At 41.0% G+C, this 14,725-nt stretch overlaps 1 protein-coding gene across 1 annotated transcript in view; it reads left to right on the forward strand.

Annotated features, from left to right (window-relative positions):
* Positions 1–14,725, forward strand: part of HDAC11 (histone deacetylase 11) — a 178,994-nt gene that overhangs the window by 93,158 nt on the left and 71,111 nt on the right. Inside the window, 1 exon segment of the mRNA XM_053689395.1 lies at positions 6,903–6,965. Coding sequence (XP_053545370.1) covers positions 6,903–6,965 — 63 coding nt within the window.

Here is a 14,725-nt window from a genome sequence, read left to right on the forward strand (position 1 = left end):
TTAAAAACGGGGGTGTCGGAGGCCCTCTGTGCGTTACCTTGCCCCGCTAAACGCAAGCGAAATATTAAACATAGCTCCCTGCCCTGGGGTCATCAAGTAATTTATTGGATTTATCTGTTTTTACTCTGAGGATGAGTCACACTCTGAGGCTTCAGAGGGTGAACTTTCTGGGTCGGAGTCTGCTCCCTCTAAGCCTCCTGCTACAGAGGAACCAGCCTTTAGATTTAAGATTGAACACTTATGTTTTCTTCTAAAAGAGGCCAAGCTGCCTGATGAACATTTGATTCCTTAGTTAGAGAGAGTTTACGAGGACAGGGTAGTACCGTTAACATTTCCTGTACCTGTAAAAATGACAAACATTATTTAAAACGAGTGGGATAGAATTGGATCTTCCTTTTCCCCTTCGTCTTCCTTTAAGAAATGATTCCCGGTCTCGGACTCTCAATTGGAGTTGTGGGTTTCCGTCCCTAAGGTGGATGGTGCTATCTCAACGCTGGCCAAACGGATTACTATCCCACTTGAGGATAGCTCGTCGTTCAGAGAGCCAATGGATAAGAAGATAGAAACTTTTCTAAGAAAAATGTTTCAACATACGGGATACTTGTTTCAACCGTCAGCGGCTGTTGGTTTCTGGAGGTGCGGCCTAATGGTGTGACTCCTTATCGGAACTGATTGAGGTGAAGGGTCCCCTCAACGTTATCAAAAAAAAAGAATTAAAGCCTTGAGAATTGCTAATTCTTTTATCTGTGATTCAAACATGCAGATTATTCGCCTAAATGCTAAGGTTTCTGGCTTTTCAGTTCAGACCCTTTGGGCGCTCTGACTGAAGTCCTGGTCTGTGGATATGACTTTTAAGTCCAGACTTCTTTTCCTTCCTTTTTAAGGGAACAATTTTATTTGGTCCAGGCCTGCACTCCATTATCTCCACGGTTACAGGGGGCAAGAGTGCCTTCCTACCGCAGGATAGGAAGAACAAGTCTAAGGGACAAAGTTCTAATTTTCGTTCCTTTCGTTCTGATGTATCCCAACGACAGCAGTCCTCCTCTAAGCGCCCGAGCAAACCGAGAGTACTTGGAAGCCGTTCAGTCCTGGAATAAATCCAAGCAGAGCAAGAAGCCCGCCGAGACTAAATTGGCATGAAGGGGCGGCCCCCGATCCGGCGCTGGATCGTGTAGGGGGCAGGCTCTCGCTCTTTTCAGACCCTTGGTTCTGGGACGTGCAGGACCCATGGGTCCTGGAGGTCATAGCTCAGGGATACAAGATAGGTTTCAAGTCTCATCCACCCAAGGGCAGATTTCTCCTATCAAGCCTTTCTTCCAGACCAGAAAAGAGGGAAGCCTTTCTGGGGTGCATGCAGGATCTGTCCTCCTTAAGGGTTATTGTCCCGGTACCTATCGCAGAAATAATTATGGGACCAGAACTTCCAGTTCATTGCACTTCTTTTTGGTCTAGCTACTGCTCCAAGAATTTTTACGAAGGTTCTAGGGGCTCTTCATTCAAGCTCGTAAGCTAGTTACTCGTCGCATCTATCATAAGGTGTGGAGAACCTATTTATTCTTGTGTGAAGAGCATGATTTCCCTGGCATAAAGTTAAAGTTGACAGGATCCTATCGTTTTGCCAGGATGGCATGTAGAAAGGCCTTTCTGCTAGTTCCCGGAGGGGACAAATTTCGGCCCTGTCTGTTTTACTGCACAAGAGGCTCTTTGAGCTTCCAGATGTACAGTCCTTTGTTAAGGCTCTGATTAGGATCAGACCTGTGTTCCGATCTAAGGCTCCTCCTTGGAGTCTGAATCTTGTTCTTAAGGTTTTGCAATGGGCTCCGTTTGAGTCTATGCATGAAATTGACATTAAAGTGAAGGTAAAGTTTGACCGATCTCATTATCAAATTATACTAGTCACCCTAAATGAATAGTACTTTCATTCATCAGTTTTTTTTAATTTGAAGTATAAACTGAGTTTAGAGCTTTAAACTTATCTGCCTATTGAAATCCTGGCCGTTAGGCGGCCATTAAACTATGTCATCCACCTAAGGGAGGATCTGCGCAGGCGTTTAGAAAAAATTTGGGATAGCAGATTACCGCATGCGCATTGCTTAGTAGTCAATGCTGTGCTCATGCGCAAATAATTTGGATCCTCCTGAACGCTTTTTTGAGACACGTATAGAGCGGGTGGGACCGCTATATACGTCACTCTCTCACTAAGATCAGGAAATGGATGTGGGGATGAGTTATTAACAGAATGGTAGGTAAATATAAAACCAGATTATTGTATAATTATATAATGAATTGTAAAAATAAAGTTAGCTTTATTGTTATTGCAATAAGGTAGAGGGGGAGGGTTAGAGAGCTGTTTGGGGGGGGGGATCAGGGAGGTTGGGGGCTAAGGAGGGATCCTACACAGCAGAATATGTGGGGTTTTAAAAAAAACACTTTTCTTTTAATAATGGCAGACTTTCTTCCAGTACTTGAGATGGCGGGGACAATTGTGGGGTAGGGGAGGGAAGTGAGCTGTTTGGGATGGATCAGGGGGTGGGATGTCTCAGGTGGGAGGCTGATCTCTACACTAAAGCTATAATTAACCCTACAAGCTCCCTAATTAACCCCTTCACTGCTGGGCATAATACACGTGTGGTGCGCCTTCTAATTGTCTAATTACCAAAAAGCAACGCCCAAGCCATATATGTCTGCTATTTTTTAACAAAGGGGATCCCAGAGAAGCATTTATAACCATTTGTGCCATAATTGCACAAGCTGTTTGTAAATAATTTCAGTGAGAAACCAAAAATGGTGAAATATTTTACGTTTTTTTTTTTTATTTGATCACATTTGACGGTGAAATGGTGGCATAAAATATACCAAATTGGGCCTAGATCAATACTTGGGGTTGTTTACTACACTAAAGCTAAAATTAACTCTACAAGCTGCCTACATGCTCCCTAATTAACCCCTTCACTGCTGGGCATAATACACGTGTGGTGCGCAGTGGCATTTAGCATCATTCTAATTACCAAAAAGCAACGCCAAAGCCATATATGTCTGCTATTTCTGAACAAAGGGGATCCCAGAGAAGCATTTACAACCATGTGTGCCATAATTGCACAAGCTGTTTGTAAATAATTTCAGTGAGAAAAGTTTGTGAAAAAGTGAGCGATTTTTTTTATTTGATCGCAGTTGGCGGTGAAATGGTGGCATGAAATGTACCAAAATTAGCCTAGATCAATACTTTGGGATGTCTTCTACAAAAAAAAATATACATGTTAGGGGATATTCAGGGATTCCTGAAATATATCAGTGTTCCAATGTAACTATCGCTAATTTTGAAAAAAAGTGGTTTGGAAATAGCAAAGTGCTACTTGTATTTATTGCCCTATAACTTGTAAAGAACATGTAAACATTGGGTATTTCTAAACTCAGGACAAAATTTAGAAACTATTTAGCATGAGTGTTTTTTGGTGGTTGTAGATGTGTAACAGATTTTGGGGGTCAAAGTTACAAAAAGTGTTTTTTTTTTTTCATTTTTGTATAGTAAATTATAAGATATGATGAAAATAATGGTATCTTAAGAAAGTCCATTTAATTGTGAGAAAAACGGTATATAATATGTGTGGGTACAGTAAATGAATAAGAGGAATATTACAGCTAAACACAAACACCACAGAAATGTAAAAATAGCCTTGGTCCCAAACGGACAGAAAATGGAAAAGTGCTGTGGTCCTTAAGGGGTTAATCTAGGAAGAATTCTTACGGTTTACAGATAGGTAAAACTTTACCTTCACTTTAAGTTGTTGTCCTGGAAGGTGCTTCGGCACGCAGAGTTTCTGAAATTGCCGCTTTGCAATGTGAGCCTCCTTATCTGGTGTTCCATTCTGATAAGGCTGTCCTACGTACTAAGCTAGGTTTTCTTCCTAAGGTCATGTCAGACCGCCACATTAATCAAGAGGTTCCTTCCCTGTGTCCCAATCCTTCTTCTTCAAGGGATGTTTTCTCCATAATTTGGACATGGTTCGCACCTTGAAGTTCTATCTTCAGGCTACTAAGGATTTTAGACCAACTTCTTCCTTGTTTGTTGCCTATTCTGGGAAGCGTAAGGGTCCGAAGGTCTCTTCGACTTCCTTATCTTTTTGGTTAAGGAGTGTTATCCGCTTAGCTTATGAGACAGCGGGACATAAACCTCCTCAGAGAATTACGGCTCATTCTACTAGAGCAGTGGCTTCCTCTTGGGACTTTAAGAACGAGGCTTCTATGGATCAGATTTGTAAGGCAGCTACCTGGTCCTCCTTACACACTTTTTCTAAATTTTACAAGTTTGATGTTTTTGCTTCAGCTGAAGCAGCCTTCAGGAGAAAGATTTTGCAGGCTGAGGTGCCCTCAGATTAGGGTCCGCCTCTCTTTTTGTCCCTCCCGTTACCATTCAGTGTCCTCTAGAGCTTGGGTATAAGTTTTCCAACAGTAAGGAATGAAGCTGTTGACTCTCCTTAAGAAGGAGAAACATAAATTTTGCTTACCAGGTAATTTAATTTACTTCTGTATAAGGAGAGTCCACGGATTGGAGTAAGAATAGGAGAGAGGGAGGCCAGTGTTTTTAAAGGGATGGGATTGAGGAAACAGATAGTGAGGTGAGAGGAAGATGTAAGGGCAGAAACTTCTTCCTCAGTAATATGGGGAAAATAGCAGAGTTTTGGACTTTGTGGGTTTTGGATGTCTGAGAATGGTTGAGGGGGTTGAAGACTGCTAGTATGTTGAGAGATGATTTTGTTTCTGATGGAATCAATTTTGTTGCTGAAGTGGCTTGCAAAATCTTGAGCTGAGAGAGAAGTGTTAAAAGGAGGTGGCGGTGGGCAGAGAAGGGTATTGAAAGTGGAGAACAGAAATGTTTGGATTTGAAGAAAAGAGTAGAGAAGTAATCCTGCTTAGAGAGGTTACAGGAAAACTTGTAGTGAAGAAAGTCAACTGAATACCGGGATTTTCTCCAATGTCACTCAGCAGTGCAGGAATATCTAAGTAGGTAGTGTGTCAGAGGAGTATTCCAGGGCTGAGGATTAGAGTGTGATTTGCAAGCTATGGTAAGAGTAGCCAAATTGTTAAAGACTGATGTGATGTGATGTAGTGATAGATTGGTCAGGTCAGGAAAAGGAGGAGATGGAAGATAGCAAAGGTTTTGAGAGACTTTGAGAGATGTTAATCTAGTGACTTAATGCTTCTGTGGAGTTTGGTATAAGGGTTACATGGAGGGAGAGTAGTAGGAAGAGCTGTGATGTTGCAAGAAGATAATGGTCAGAAAGAGGAAAATGGGAAATTGTGAAGTTTAAGAGGGTGCATCGATACCTGAAAACCAGCTCAAAGGAGTATCCATGTCAGTCCATAAGGCTAGGGTTTTTATTTTGGAGAGGAAATAAGGCAGTCAGGCAGCAAAAAAGAGCCGGGGAGCCTGGGGTGATAATGGGAAAATGTGAGGGAAGATGTGGGTTGTATTTGTTGTAAAGGTGCAATGAGAGGAAAGTATAATACTTACACCGTTTCATTGTCTGTTTTCAGACTTCATCTGTCAATGCAGCAGGGGAGGCAGTGTGTGAGGAAGAGAGCCAGGTTTTTGTGAGAGCCAGAAGGTTGATGGAGTCAGTGATAAAAGGTCATGGATAGAAGTGAGCTTGTTATAAACAGAGCAAGAGTTCCAGAGCGCACAAGTAAAGTGGGTGTTGACTTGGATACACAAGGAATTTGAGTAAGGTTTCTGGTTTCTATGTCTATGGAAGGGCATACATGGTTTGACGAGATAAGGAAGTTGTAGGGGACCAGGATTGGGAAAGATGTCATCTGCAGCTAATATGAGCAAGAGGGAGAGTGACATTAGATGAGACATGGATTTGCAGTATTGAGAGTGTCTTTGGCATGTGGTGGAGAGAGGAGAGAGTTTTGGAATCTGTCAGGCTCATGAGAGCAGATGTGTGGTGAAGATAAAAGAGAAGAGCCAATGAATGGAGCAGGTGGTGAGGTTGAAAGAGTAAATAATTATATAGTTTGTTGTATAGACAAGAGGTAGCAAAGACAAAAGGTAGCAAAAATGAACATGAAGAAATGGAGCATTTTTTTTTAAAAAAAAGGAAGTCAGTGAAACGTAAAGCACAATATTATAACAGCACTTGGCTTATGTCTAAATATAGGATCCCAGGGTCAAAGCCTCCTCAAGGAAGTTTTCTTCTAACCCCTGTCCCAAAGAACCCCAAGAAGGGCCAGGTTCCTTCTTTCAGTGTGTTTGCGATCCAAGACTCATGGGTGTGATAGTTCCAGTACCAGATTTTAAATGTCAAGATCACCAGTTTCTTAGGTTTGACTTCCTAGACAAACACCCCCAGTTTGTTACTCTGCCTTTTTTGGAGGTTCTGGAGGCTTTTATCAGTGGTAAGTGCTCAGGCTATAGCAGTAGCAGTAGAAATTTGGCAATTTCTCATACCAACAAACTGCTGTTCTTTCTTTGCAGTCATGTTTGAAAAATAAATGTTCCAAAAAGTTTGTTGTTTTAACAAAAAGTTTTTAGAATTCCAAGAATTCTTCAATTTCTTCAGAATGGATTGGACAAAGGTTTCTCTGCAAGCTATTTAAAGGGTCACATTTCAGCTCTTTTAGTTTTGTATCCCAGACATATTGCTAGATTACCAGACATTTGTTTATGTCCTATTCAGGATAAGACCTTCTATTTTTTTTCTTGTGTTCTTGGCTATACATTAGATAGAGTGAGCACAGGGAAGTTGGAGGGATGAAAACCTCTTGGTATGTTGGGTATCAGGAAATGAATCCCACATGTGATGGCTCATCAACTCTCACCACCATGAAAGAAAATAATTTATCATGAAAGCATAAATTATGTTTTGTGTTTTAATTTTGAAAATGCATTTCATTTTCAGTTTATGTTCGAGCGAGTTGAAGGTGTAACAAAAGCAACTATTATAGACCTTGACGCACATCAGGTAAGCCTCTTTGTGTTAACTTTTCATTTTGATAAAAATAATATACTTTCCTTGTATTTAAACCATTTGATATAATCACATTACATTTTAGAATGATTCAGTTAATTTCAAAAATTAGGTTGAAAGAGCATGTAAATCTGGTTATATATATATTTTTTTTTTCCACAACAAGTAACTTTTTGAGAGACACATTTTTATGTCTTATAGCATCCTAATATATGGCAAATGATGCTTGACTAGTGTACTAGTGTAGAAAAGTAAATGTAACTGCATCATCGCACATACATTTAGTTAAAGGGACGCTGAACCCAATTTTTTTCTATTGTGATTCAGATAGAGCATGCGATTTTAAGCAACTTTCTAATTTACTCCTATTATCAATTTTTCTTCTTTCTCTTGTTATTTTTATTTGAAAAAGAAGGCATCTAAGATATTTTTTGGTTCAGACCCTGGACAGCACTTGTTTATTGGTGGGTGAATGTATCCACCAATCAGCAAGAACAACCCAGGTTGTTCACCAATAATGGGCCCGGCATCTAAACTTACATTCTTGCTTTTAAAATAAAGATACAAAAAGAATTAAGAACATTTGATAATAGAAGTAAATTAGAAAGTTGCTTAAAATTGCATTCTCTATCTGACTCACAAAAGAAAAAAATTGGGTTCAGTGTCCCTTTAAGTGTGACCCACAAATGACAAACCGGTCCAAAAATTGAAGGGCCAGTAAATTTAGTAGATTTGCATAATCAACAAATGCATGGTAAAAAGACAATGCAATAGCACTTATTCTGAACTTCAAATGAGTAGTAGATTTTTGTCTGACAAATTTCAAAGTTATGTCTATTTCCATTTCCCTTATATCATATGAGGCCATCAGCCAATCACTAATGCATATATTTATATTCTGTGAGTTCTTGCACGTGCTCAGTAGGAGCTGGTGACTCAAAAAGTCTGAATATAAAAAGACTGTGCATGTTTTGTTAGTGGAAGTAAATTGGAAAGTTGTTTAAAATTGCATGCTCTATCTGAATCATTAAAGTTTAATTTTGACTTGAGTGCCCCTTTTAAAAACAGTATACAATATATTGCTATAATTATTAACTGAGAAGGACAAATTGAGCAGTGCCAGAATAAGAGGTGTCTTGACTTCAGCAGTTAGCAGTGAGCACCATAGCACTGCTGGGTTTAGATCATCATTGCAGAAATAAAGTTCAGGGATGGAATAAGACTGGAACGGAACTGAATGAAGAATTGGAATGCTGGACGACTCTAAAAAATTACAGATAAAGACAATAATACAGGAGCTTAAGGACGTGTGCTCAGCCCTATTGAAAAGCGTAGTAGGCAGGTCAAGTTTAAATATACATCTAATGAGAGGTGTCAGAAGAGCAAGGATTAAAGATAAAATGAAGGATAACCATGGGTATGGGTAGGTGGCAGTCAAACAGAGCTCAGAAAACTAGCAGAGCCTCACTGACTTAAACAGCACTGACTGATTACAAACAGCACTCGACTGTTTCTGTAAAATGGAGCTTGGGAACAGAATTTGTCCCTAAAATTGCAGATACTTCAGTGATGAATCTTGTAAATGTAAAAAATATAGGGCTGTAATACAACTGGAGCGGTAATTACCGCTCCTGCTCGCACGCTAACCCAGCTCGACTTTTGCTCTTTGCGTGAGTCGGCTAGTGCCCGTACTACAAGTTGAAAGTAAATGGTTATCGCTTTAGTGTTAACCCGACTCACGCATTGGGCAGAACTTAGAATATCACAATACTCGCATGCTAACCCGAATCGCCGTAAGACCTCTAAACTACCACATAGCCCACCACAACGTCCTTACCACACTGTTAACCCCTAAACTGTCACCCGACCACATTGCAAAGTCACCTACACTATTATCCCCTAAACCACCATCCCACCACATTACAAAGTAACCTACACTATTAACCCCATAACCGCCACCCCACCACATTGCAAAGTAACCTATACTATTAACCCCTAAACCGCCACCGCCATATGGCAAACTACCCCTCTACACTATTAATCGATAAACTGCTACACCCTCACCACTAAGTAATACACTAACATCTAAACCCCCTAACCTAACACCCCCTAAGTTACCCCAAAAGAGGCTAACCTTACCTTTACAAAAAAAAATGTTTAAACCTAACTACCTTTAAAAAAATAAAAACTTATTTGAAGAATAAAAAAATAAAACTACTATTACTTTAAAATAAAAAAACTAACATTACTTAAAAACAAAAAAGCAAAACCTACAGTATACTGTATATACACAAAATAAAAAAAGCTAACATTGCAAAAAAAAATAAAACAATTCACAAATGTTTGTGCGATTGCATTTACTTTTAATGTGTAATACGAGGGCACATTACCACTCAACGCAACCCGTGAGTTTGCACAAATTAATTTGCAGTAATTTAAACAGTGCACCACTAATATAAATTTGAGCATAAAGAACATCGCAATCGTGTTTATGCTCCTCGCGCTAATCTAGCCCATATTGGCTTCTGAATTAAGATTCCAGAGATCTTTCAGCTGTGTCAGTAACACTGTAGTTTCATTGAACTACCACTGCTACTTGTGATGCATCTATCTCCAACTCAAAGGGATGTTTTGGGCCCATATGTACTAGGTTAGGGGCTATCAAACAGGAATCATATGTTGGTCAGTGTGTGTGTGATATTCAATTTAATGATAAAATGTGTGGATCTTCTACTTATGAGTGGGAATTATCTTTCAGCCAGGATAGTAGCAACCTGGATATATAATTTCTTGATGTTCTCTCAAATTTTTTTCTTTTTAAAGACACAATGAGTCCACGGATCATCATCCTTACATCATCCTTGTGGGATATCGCCTCCTGGTCAGCAGGAGGAGACAAAGAGCACCACAGCAGAGCTGTTAAATAGCTCCTCCCTTCCCTCCCACTCCAGTCATTCTTTTTGCCTTCGTTAGTGCTAGGAAGAGGTAAAGTGAGGTGTTAGGTTAGATTCTTCAATCAAGAGTTTGTTATTTTAAAGTGGTGCCAGAGAGTGCTACTTTGTTCTGGGGTGTAGTCTGGTTCCATTTCAGTCTCTACAGTAAAACTTTGGTGGCTTTAGAGCAATGGGAACTTGTGGGACATAATTCTCACTGCACCTCCCATATTTGTGCTGCCCTATCTCCTTCAGTCTGAGGTGCTTCTTGACTCAGCATGTATTTATTTCTCGGGCCAATGTGAGGGAGAGGACCTCTCAAGCTTGGGAACTGCCTTCCTGCCAGCCAGTGTTTAAGGTAAGTGCTGCCTTTTTCTGGGACCTAAGGATACTCAGTATGTTTGTGTACAAACAGCACTATGGAACATAAGGGGTTAATGGTTAAAGCCTCTTTTATGTTGGGACTCGTTTTAACTTTTAAGTGAAAGTTTTTTTGGGGCAGTGAAATATTGCAGGCACTGGGGCTAGAGATAGGTTGCTTTTTTGTTTAGGGAAGGCTCCGGTGGTTTCACTATATTTCTCTCACGGAGCAGAGACATTGATCTTTAGGTAACGCCCACGATGGGCGGGACTTCCTGTTTTTTTGCGTGCCTTTCTGTAGAGCGCTCTTTTCCTGGTATTTTAGCTAAGACACTGAGCTGGACAAGTTACTTATCTGATCTAGAGCGGTATGCAATATAATATCATGTGTTTCTAGTGCAGATGAGTTAAGACCGTTCCGGAGTTTCCTGGCAGTGTGACTGTTATCGGATCAATAGCAGAGGGATCCGGTGTCATTTATCATGGTAGGAGCACCTCAGCAGGCTGCTGAGGTGCAGAGGTGTATTTAATTAGCCTTTTTCTTTAAACATTAGGCTTAAGAATAGAGTCTGATATTTTGCAGAAAAATAGTGAAACCGTTTGTATTTAAAGAGACAGTAACGTTTTTTTTTGTTATAATTAGCTTTGATTGATATTTATCATTTTTTCTATCTTTTATTTGAAAATTTGTGTTGAAAGATGGACCAAGAGGGTGTACAAGTTGTTACATGTGCTTTGTGTCTTGATGCAAATGTGGAACCACCAATCCCTTTCTGTCCTACATGTGTTGAAAGGACTGTAAGTTTTAGGGATAAGATTTTTTCTGAGCCAATCTCCTCTCAGGCAGATGTTGTCCAAGAGTCTTCAGATGAGGGTCAATTTATGCCGCAACTTTCTCCCCAAGCGTCCCAAAAATTAACGTCCCCACCAGCAGTGCCCTGCATTTCTGCGCTAGTACCTGCTGCAGTTACTTTAAAAGACATAGCGGCGGTTATGTCTTCCACAATTTCTGATGCGTTGTCTGCTTTTCCTATGCTTCAAGGCAAGCGCAAGAGGAAAGACAAGCATGTTATCAGTGAGGTTTCTGATGCCATGGTGGCGGTCTCAGAGGTACCCTCCCAGGGAACTGAGATGGAGGTTATAGAGGTTTTATCAGATGGCGAGATTTCAGATTCAGAACCTTTGACTGATTCAGAGGTTAAACTAGAAGACCTCCGTCTGTTACTCAGGGAGGTGTTGGTTACCTTAGACGACTGTGATTCCACAGTGGTAGTCACTCCGGTGAAGGTGAGTAAATTGGACAAATATTTTGAAGTTCCGACTTTCTCAGATGTTTTTCCAGTTCCTAAGTTAGCTTCAGAGATTGTTTCTAAGGAATGGGAGAGACCAGGTATTCCCTTCTCTCCATCTCCTATTTTCAGAAAGATGTTTCCTATAGCTGACACTATCAAGGAAGCTTGGCAAACGGTTTCTAAGGGGGAAGGGGCTATCTCCACCTTAGCCAAGTGAACTACTATTTCTCTTGCAAGGTGTATCCAGTCCACAGATTCATCCTTACTTGTGGGATATTCTCATTCCCTACAGGAAGTGGCAAAGAGAGCACACAGCAGAGCTGTCCATATAGCTCCCCCTCTAGCTCCGCCCCCCAGTCATTCTCTTTGCCGCTCTAACAGATAGGGCATCTCCACGGGAGGGTAAAGTGAATGTGGTGTTAGATATTGTCTTTTCTCCAAGAAGGATTGGAGAAAGGTTTGTCAGCTAGTTCCTTAAAGGGACAGATATCCGCTCTGTCTATCCTTTTACACAAGCGTCTGGCAGAAGTACCAGACGTTCAAGCGTTTGCACAGGCTTTAGTCAGAATCAAGCCTGTCTATAGACCTGTGGCTCCTCCATGGAGTCTAAATTTAGTTCTTTCAGTTCTTCAAGGGGTTCCGTTTGAACCTTTACATTCCATAGATATTAAGTTATTATCTTGGAAAGTTTTGTTTTTGGTAGCTATATCTTCTGCTCGAAGAGTTTCAGAATTGTCTGCTTTGCAGTGTAATTCACCCTATCTGGTGTTCCATGCAGATAAGGTAGTTTTGCGTACCAAACCTGTTTTTCTTCCTAAAGTTGTTTCTAATAAGAATATTAACCAGGAAATCATTGTTCCTTCCCTGTGTCCTAATCCAACTTCTAAGAAGGAACGGCTATTACACAATCTTGATGTGGTTCGTGCTTTGAAATTCTATTTACAAGCAACTAAAGATTTCAGACAAACACCATCCTTGTTTGTCATTTATTCTGGTAAGAGGAGAGGTCAGAAAGCGACTGCTACCTCTCTTTCCTTCTGGCTGAAAAGCATCATCCGATTGGCTTACGAGACTGCTGGGCAGCAGCCTCCTGAACGAATTACAGCTCATTCTACCAGAGCTGTGGCTTCCACATGGGCTTTCAAGAATGAGGCTTCTGTTGAACAGATTTGTAAGGCAGCGACTTGGTCTTCACTGCATACTTTTGCCAAATTTTACAAATTCGATACTATTTTTGGGAGAAAGGTTTTGCAAGCAGTGGTGCCTTCCGTTTAGGTTACCTGTCTTGTTCCCTCCCTTCATCCGTGTCCTAAAGCTTTGGTATTGGTATCCCACAAGTAAGGATGAATCCGTGGACTGGATACACCTTGCAAGAGAAAACAGAATTTATGCTTACCTGATAAATTACTTTCTTTTGCGGTGTATCCAGTCCACGGCCCGCCCTGGCAATTAAGTCAGGTTAAAATTTTTTGTTTAAACTACAGTCACCACTGCACCCTATGGTTTCACCTTTTTCTCCTGACAGTCGGTCGAATGACTGGGGGGCGGAGCTAGAGGGGGAGCTATATGGACAGCTCTGCTGTGTGCTCTCTTTGCCACTTCCTGTAGAGAATGAGAATATCCCACAAGTAAGGATGAATCGGTGGACTGGATACACCGCAAGAGAAAGTAATTTATCAGGTAAGCATAAATTCTGTTTCCTATTGAGGATAGTTGTGCCTTTAAAGACCCCATGGACTAGAAGTTGGAGGGTCTACTTAAAAAGATTTATGTTCACCAGGGTCTGCTGTTGCAGCCGGCTGCGTGCATTGCTACTGTCATTAGTGCGGCAGCTTATTGGTTTGATGCTCTGTCTGAGTCTCTTAAGTCTGAGACTTCCTTGGAGGAGATTCAAGATAGGATTAAAGCTCTGAAGGTAGCCAATGCGTTTATTACGGATGCTTCTCTACAAATTACTAAATTGGCAGCTAAGAGTTCAGGGTTCTCTATCCTAGCCCGCAGAGCTTTATGGTTAAAACCTTGGTCTGCGGACGTTTCATCTAAGTCTAAACTTCTAGCTATTCCTTACAAGGGAAAGACCTTGTTTGGACCTGGCTTAAAGGAAATTATCTCTGACATCATGGGAGGTAAGGGTCATCTCCTTCCTAAGGATAAGAGAAATAAACAGAAAGAACGACAAAATAATTTTCGTTCCTTTCGCAATTTCAAGGGCAATTCCTTCTCTTCCTCCTCCAAACAGGAAGGAAACTATTCGCAATCTAAGTCTACTTGGAGACCCAACCAGCCTTGGAACAAGGGTAAACAGTCCAAGAAGCCTGCTGCTGACTCTAAAACAGCATGAAGGGCATGCCCCCGATCCGAGACCGGATCTGGTGGGGGGTAGACTTTTTTTTTTCGTTCAGGCTTGGGCGAGAGACGTTCAGGATCCCTGGGCTATAGAAATAGTGTCCCAGGGATACAAACTGGAGTTCAAACATTTTTCTCCTCGAGGAAGATTTATTCTTTCAAGATTATCTGCAAACCAGATAAAAAGAGAGGCATTCTTACATTGTGTAAGAGACTTCTCCTCCCTGGGAGTGATTATTCCCATTCCTGTACAGGACCATGGGCAGGGTTTTTATTCAAATCTGTTTGTAGTTCCCAAGAAGGAGGGAACCTACAGACCTATCTTAGACCTCAAGAGTCTGTCAAGTTTCTCAGAGTTTCATCTTTCAAGATGGAAACTATTCGTTCCATTCTTCCATTGATCCAGGAGGGTAAATTTATGACGACAGTGGACTTAAAGGATGCATATCTACATGTTCCTATCCACAAGGATCATCACAAGTCCCTAAGGTTTGCCTTTCTGGACAGACATTTTCAGTTCGTGGCACCCAGAATTTTCACATAGGTTCTGGGGTCTCTGCTGGTGGTTTTAAGACCGCGGGGCATTGCGGTGGCGCCTTATCTGGACGATATTCTAATCCAGGCTTCATCTTATCATCAAGCAAGGTCCCATACCAACATTGTACTATCCTTCCTGAGAACTCACGGGTGGTAGGTAAATCTAAAAAAGAGTTCCTTAATTCCAAAAGCAAGGGTGACTTTCTTGGGAACTGTAATCGATTCTATCTCCATGAAGATTTTTCTGACATAGGTCAGGAAGTCAAAGATTCTAGATACCTGTCAA

Source organism: Bombina bombina, chromosome 7, assembly GCF_027579735.1.
Source record: "Bombina bombina isolate aBomBom1 chromosome 7, aBomBom1.pri, whole genome shotgun sequence".
Lineage (NCBI taxonomy): Eukaryota > Metazoa > Chordata > Amphibia > Anura > Bombinatoridae > Bombina > Bombina bombina.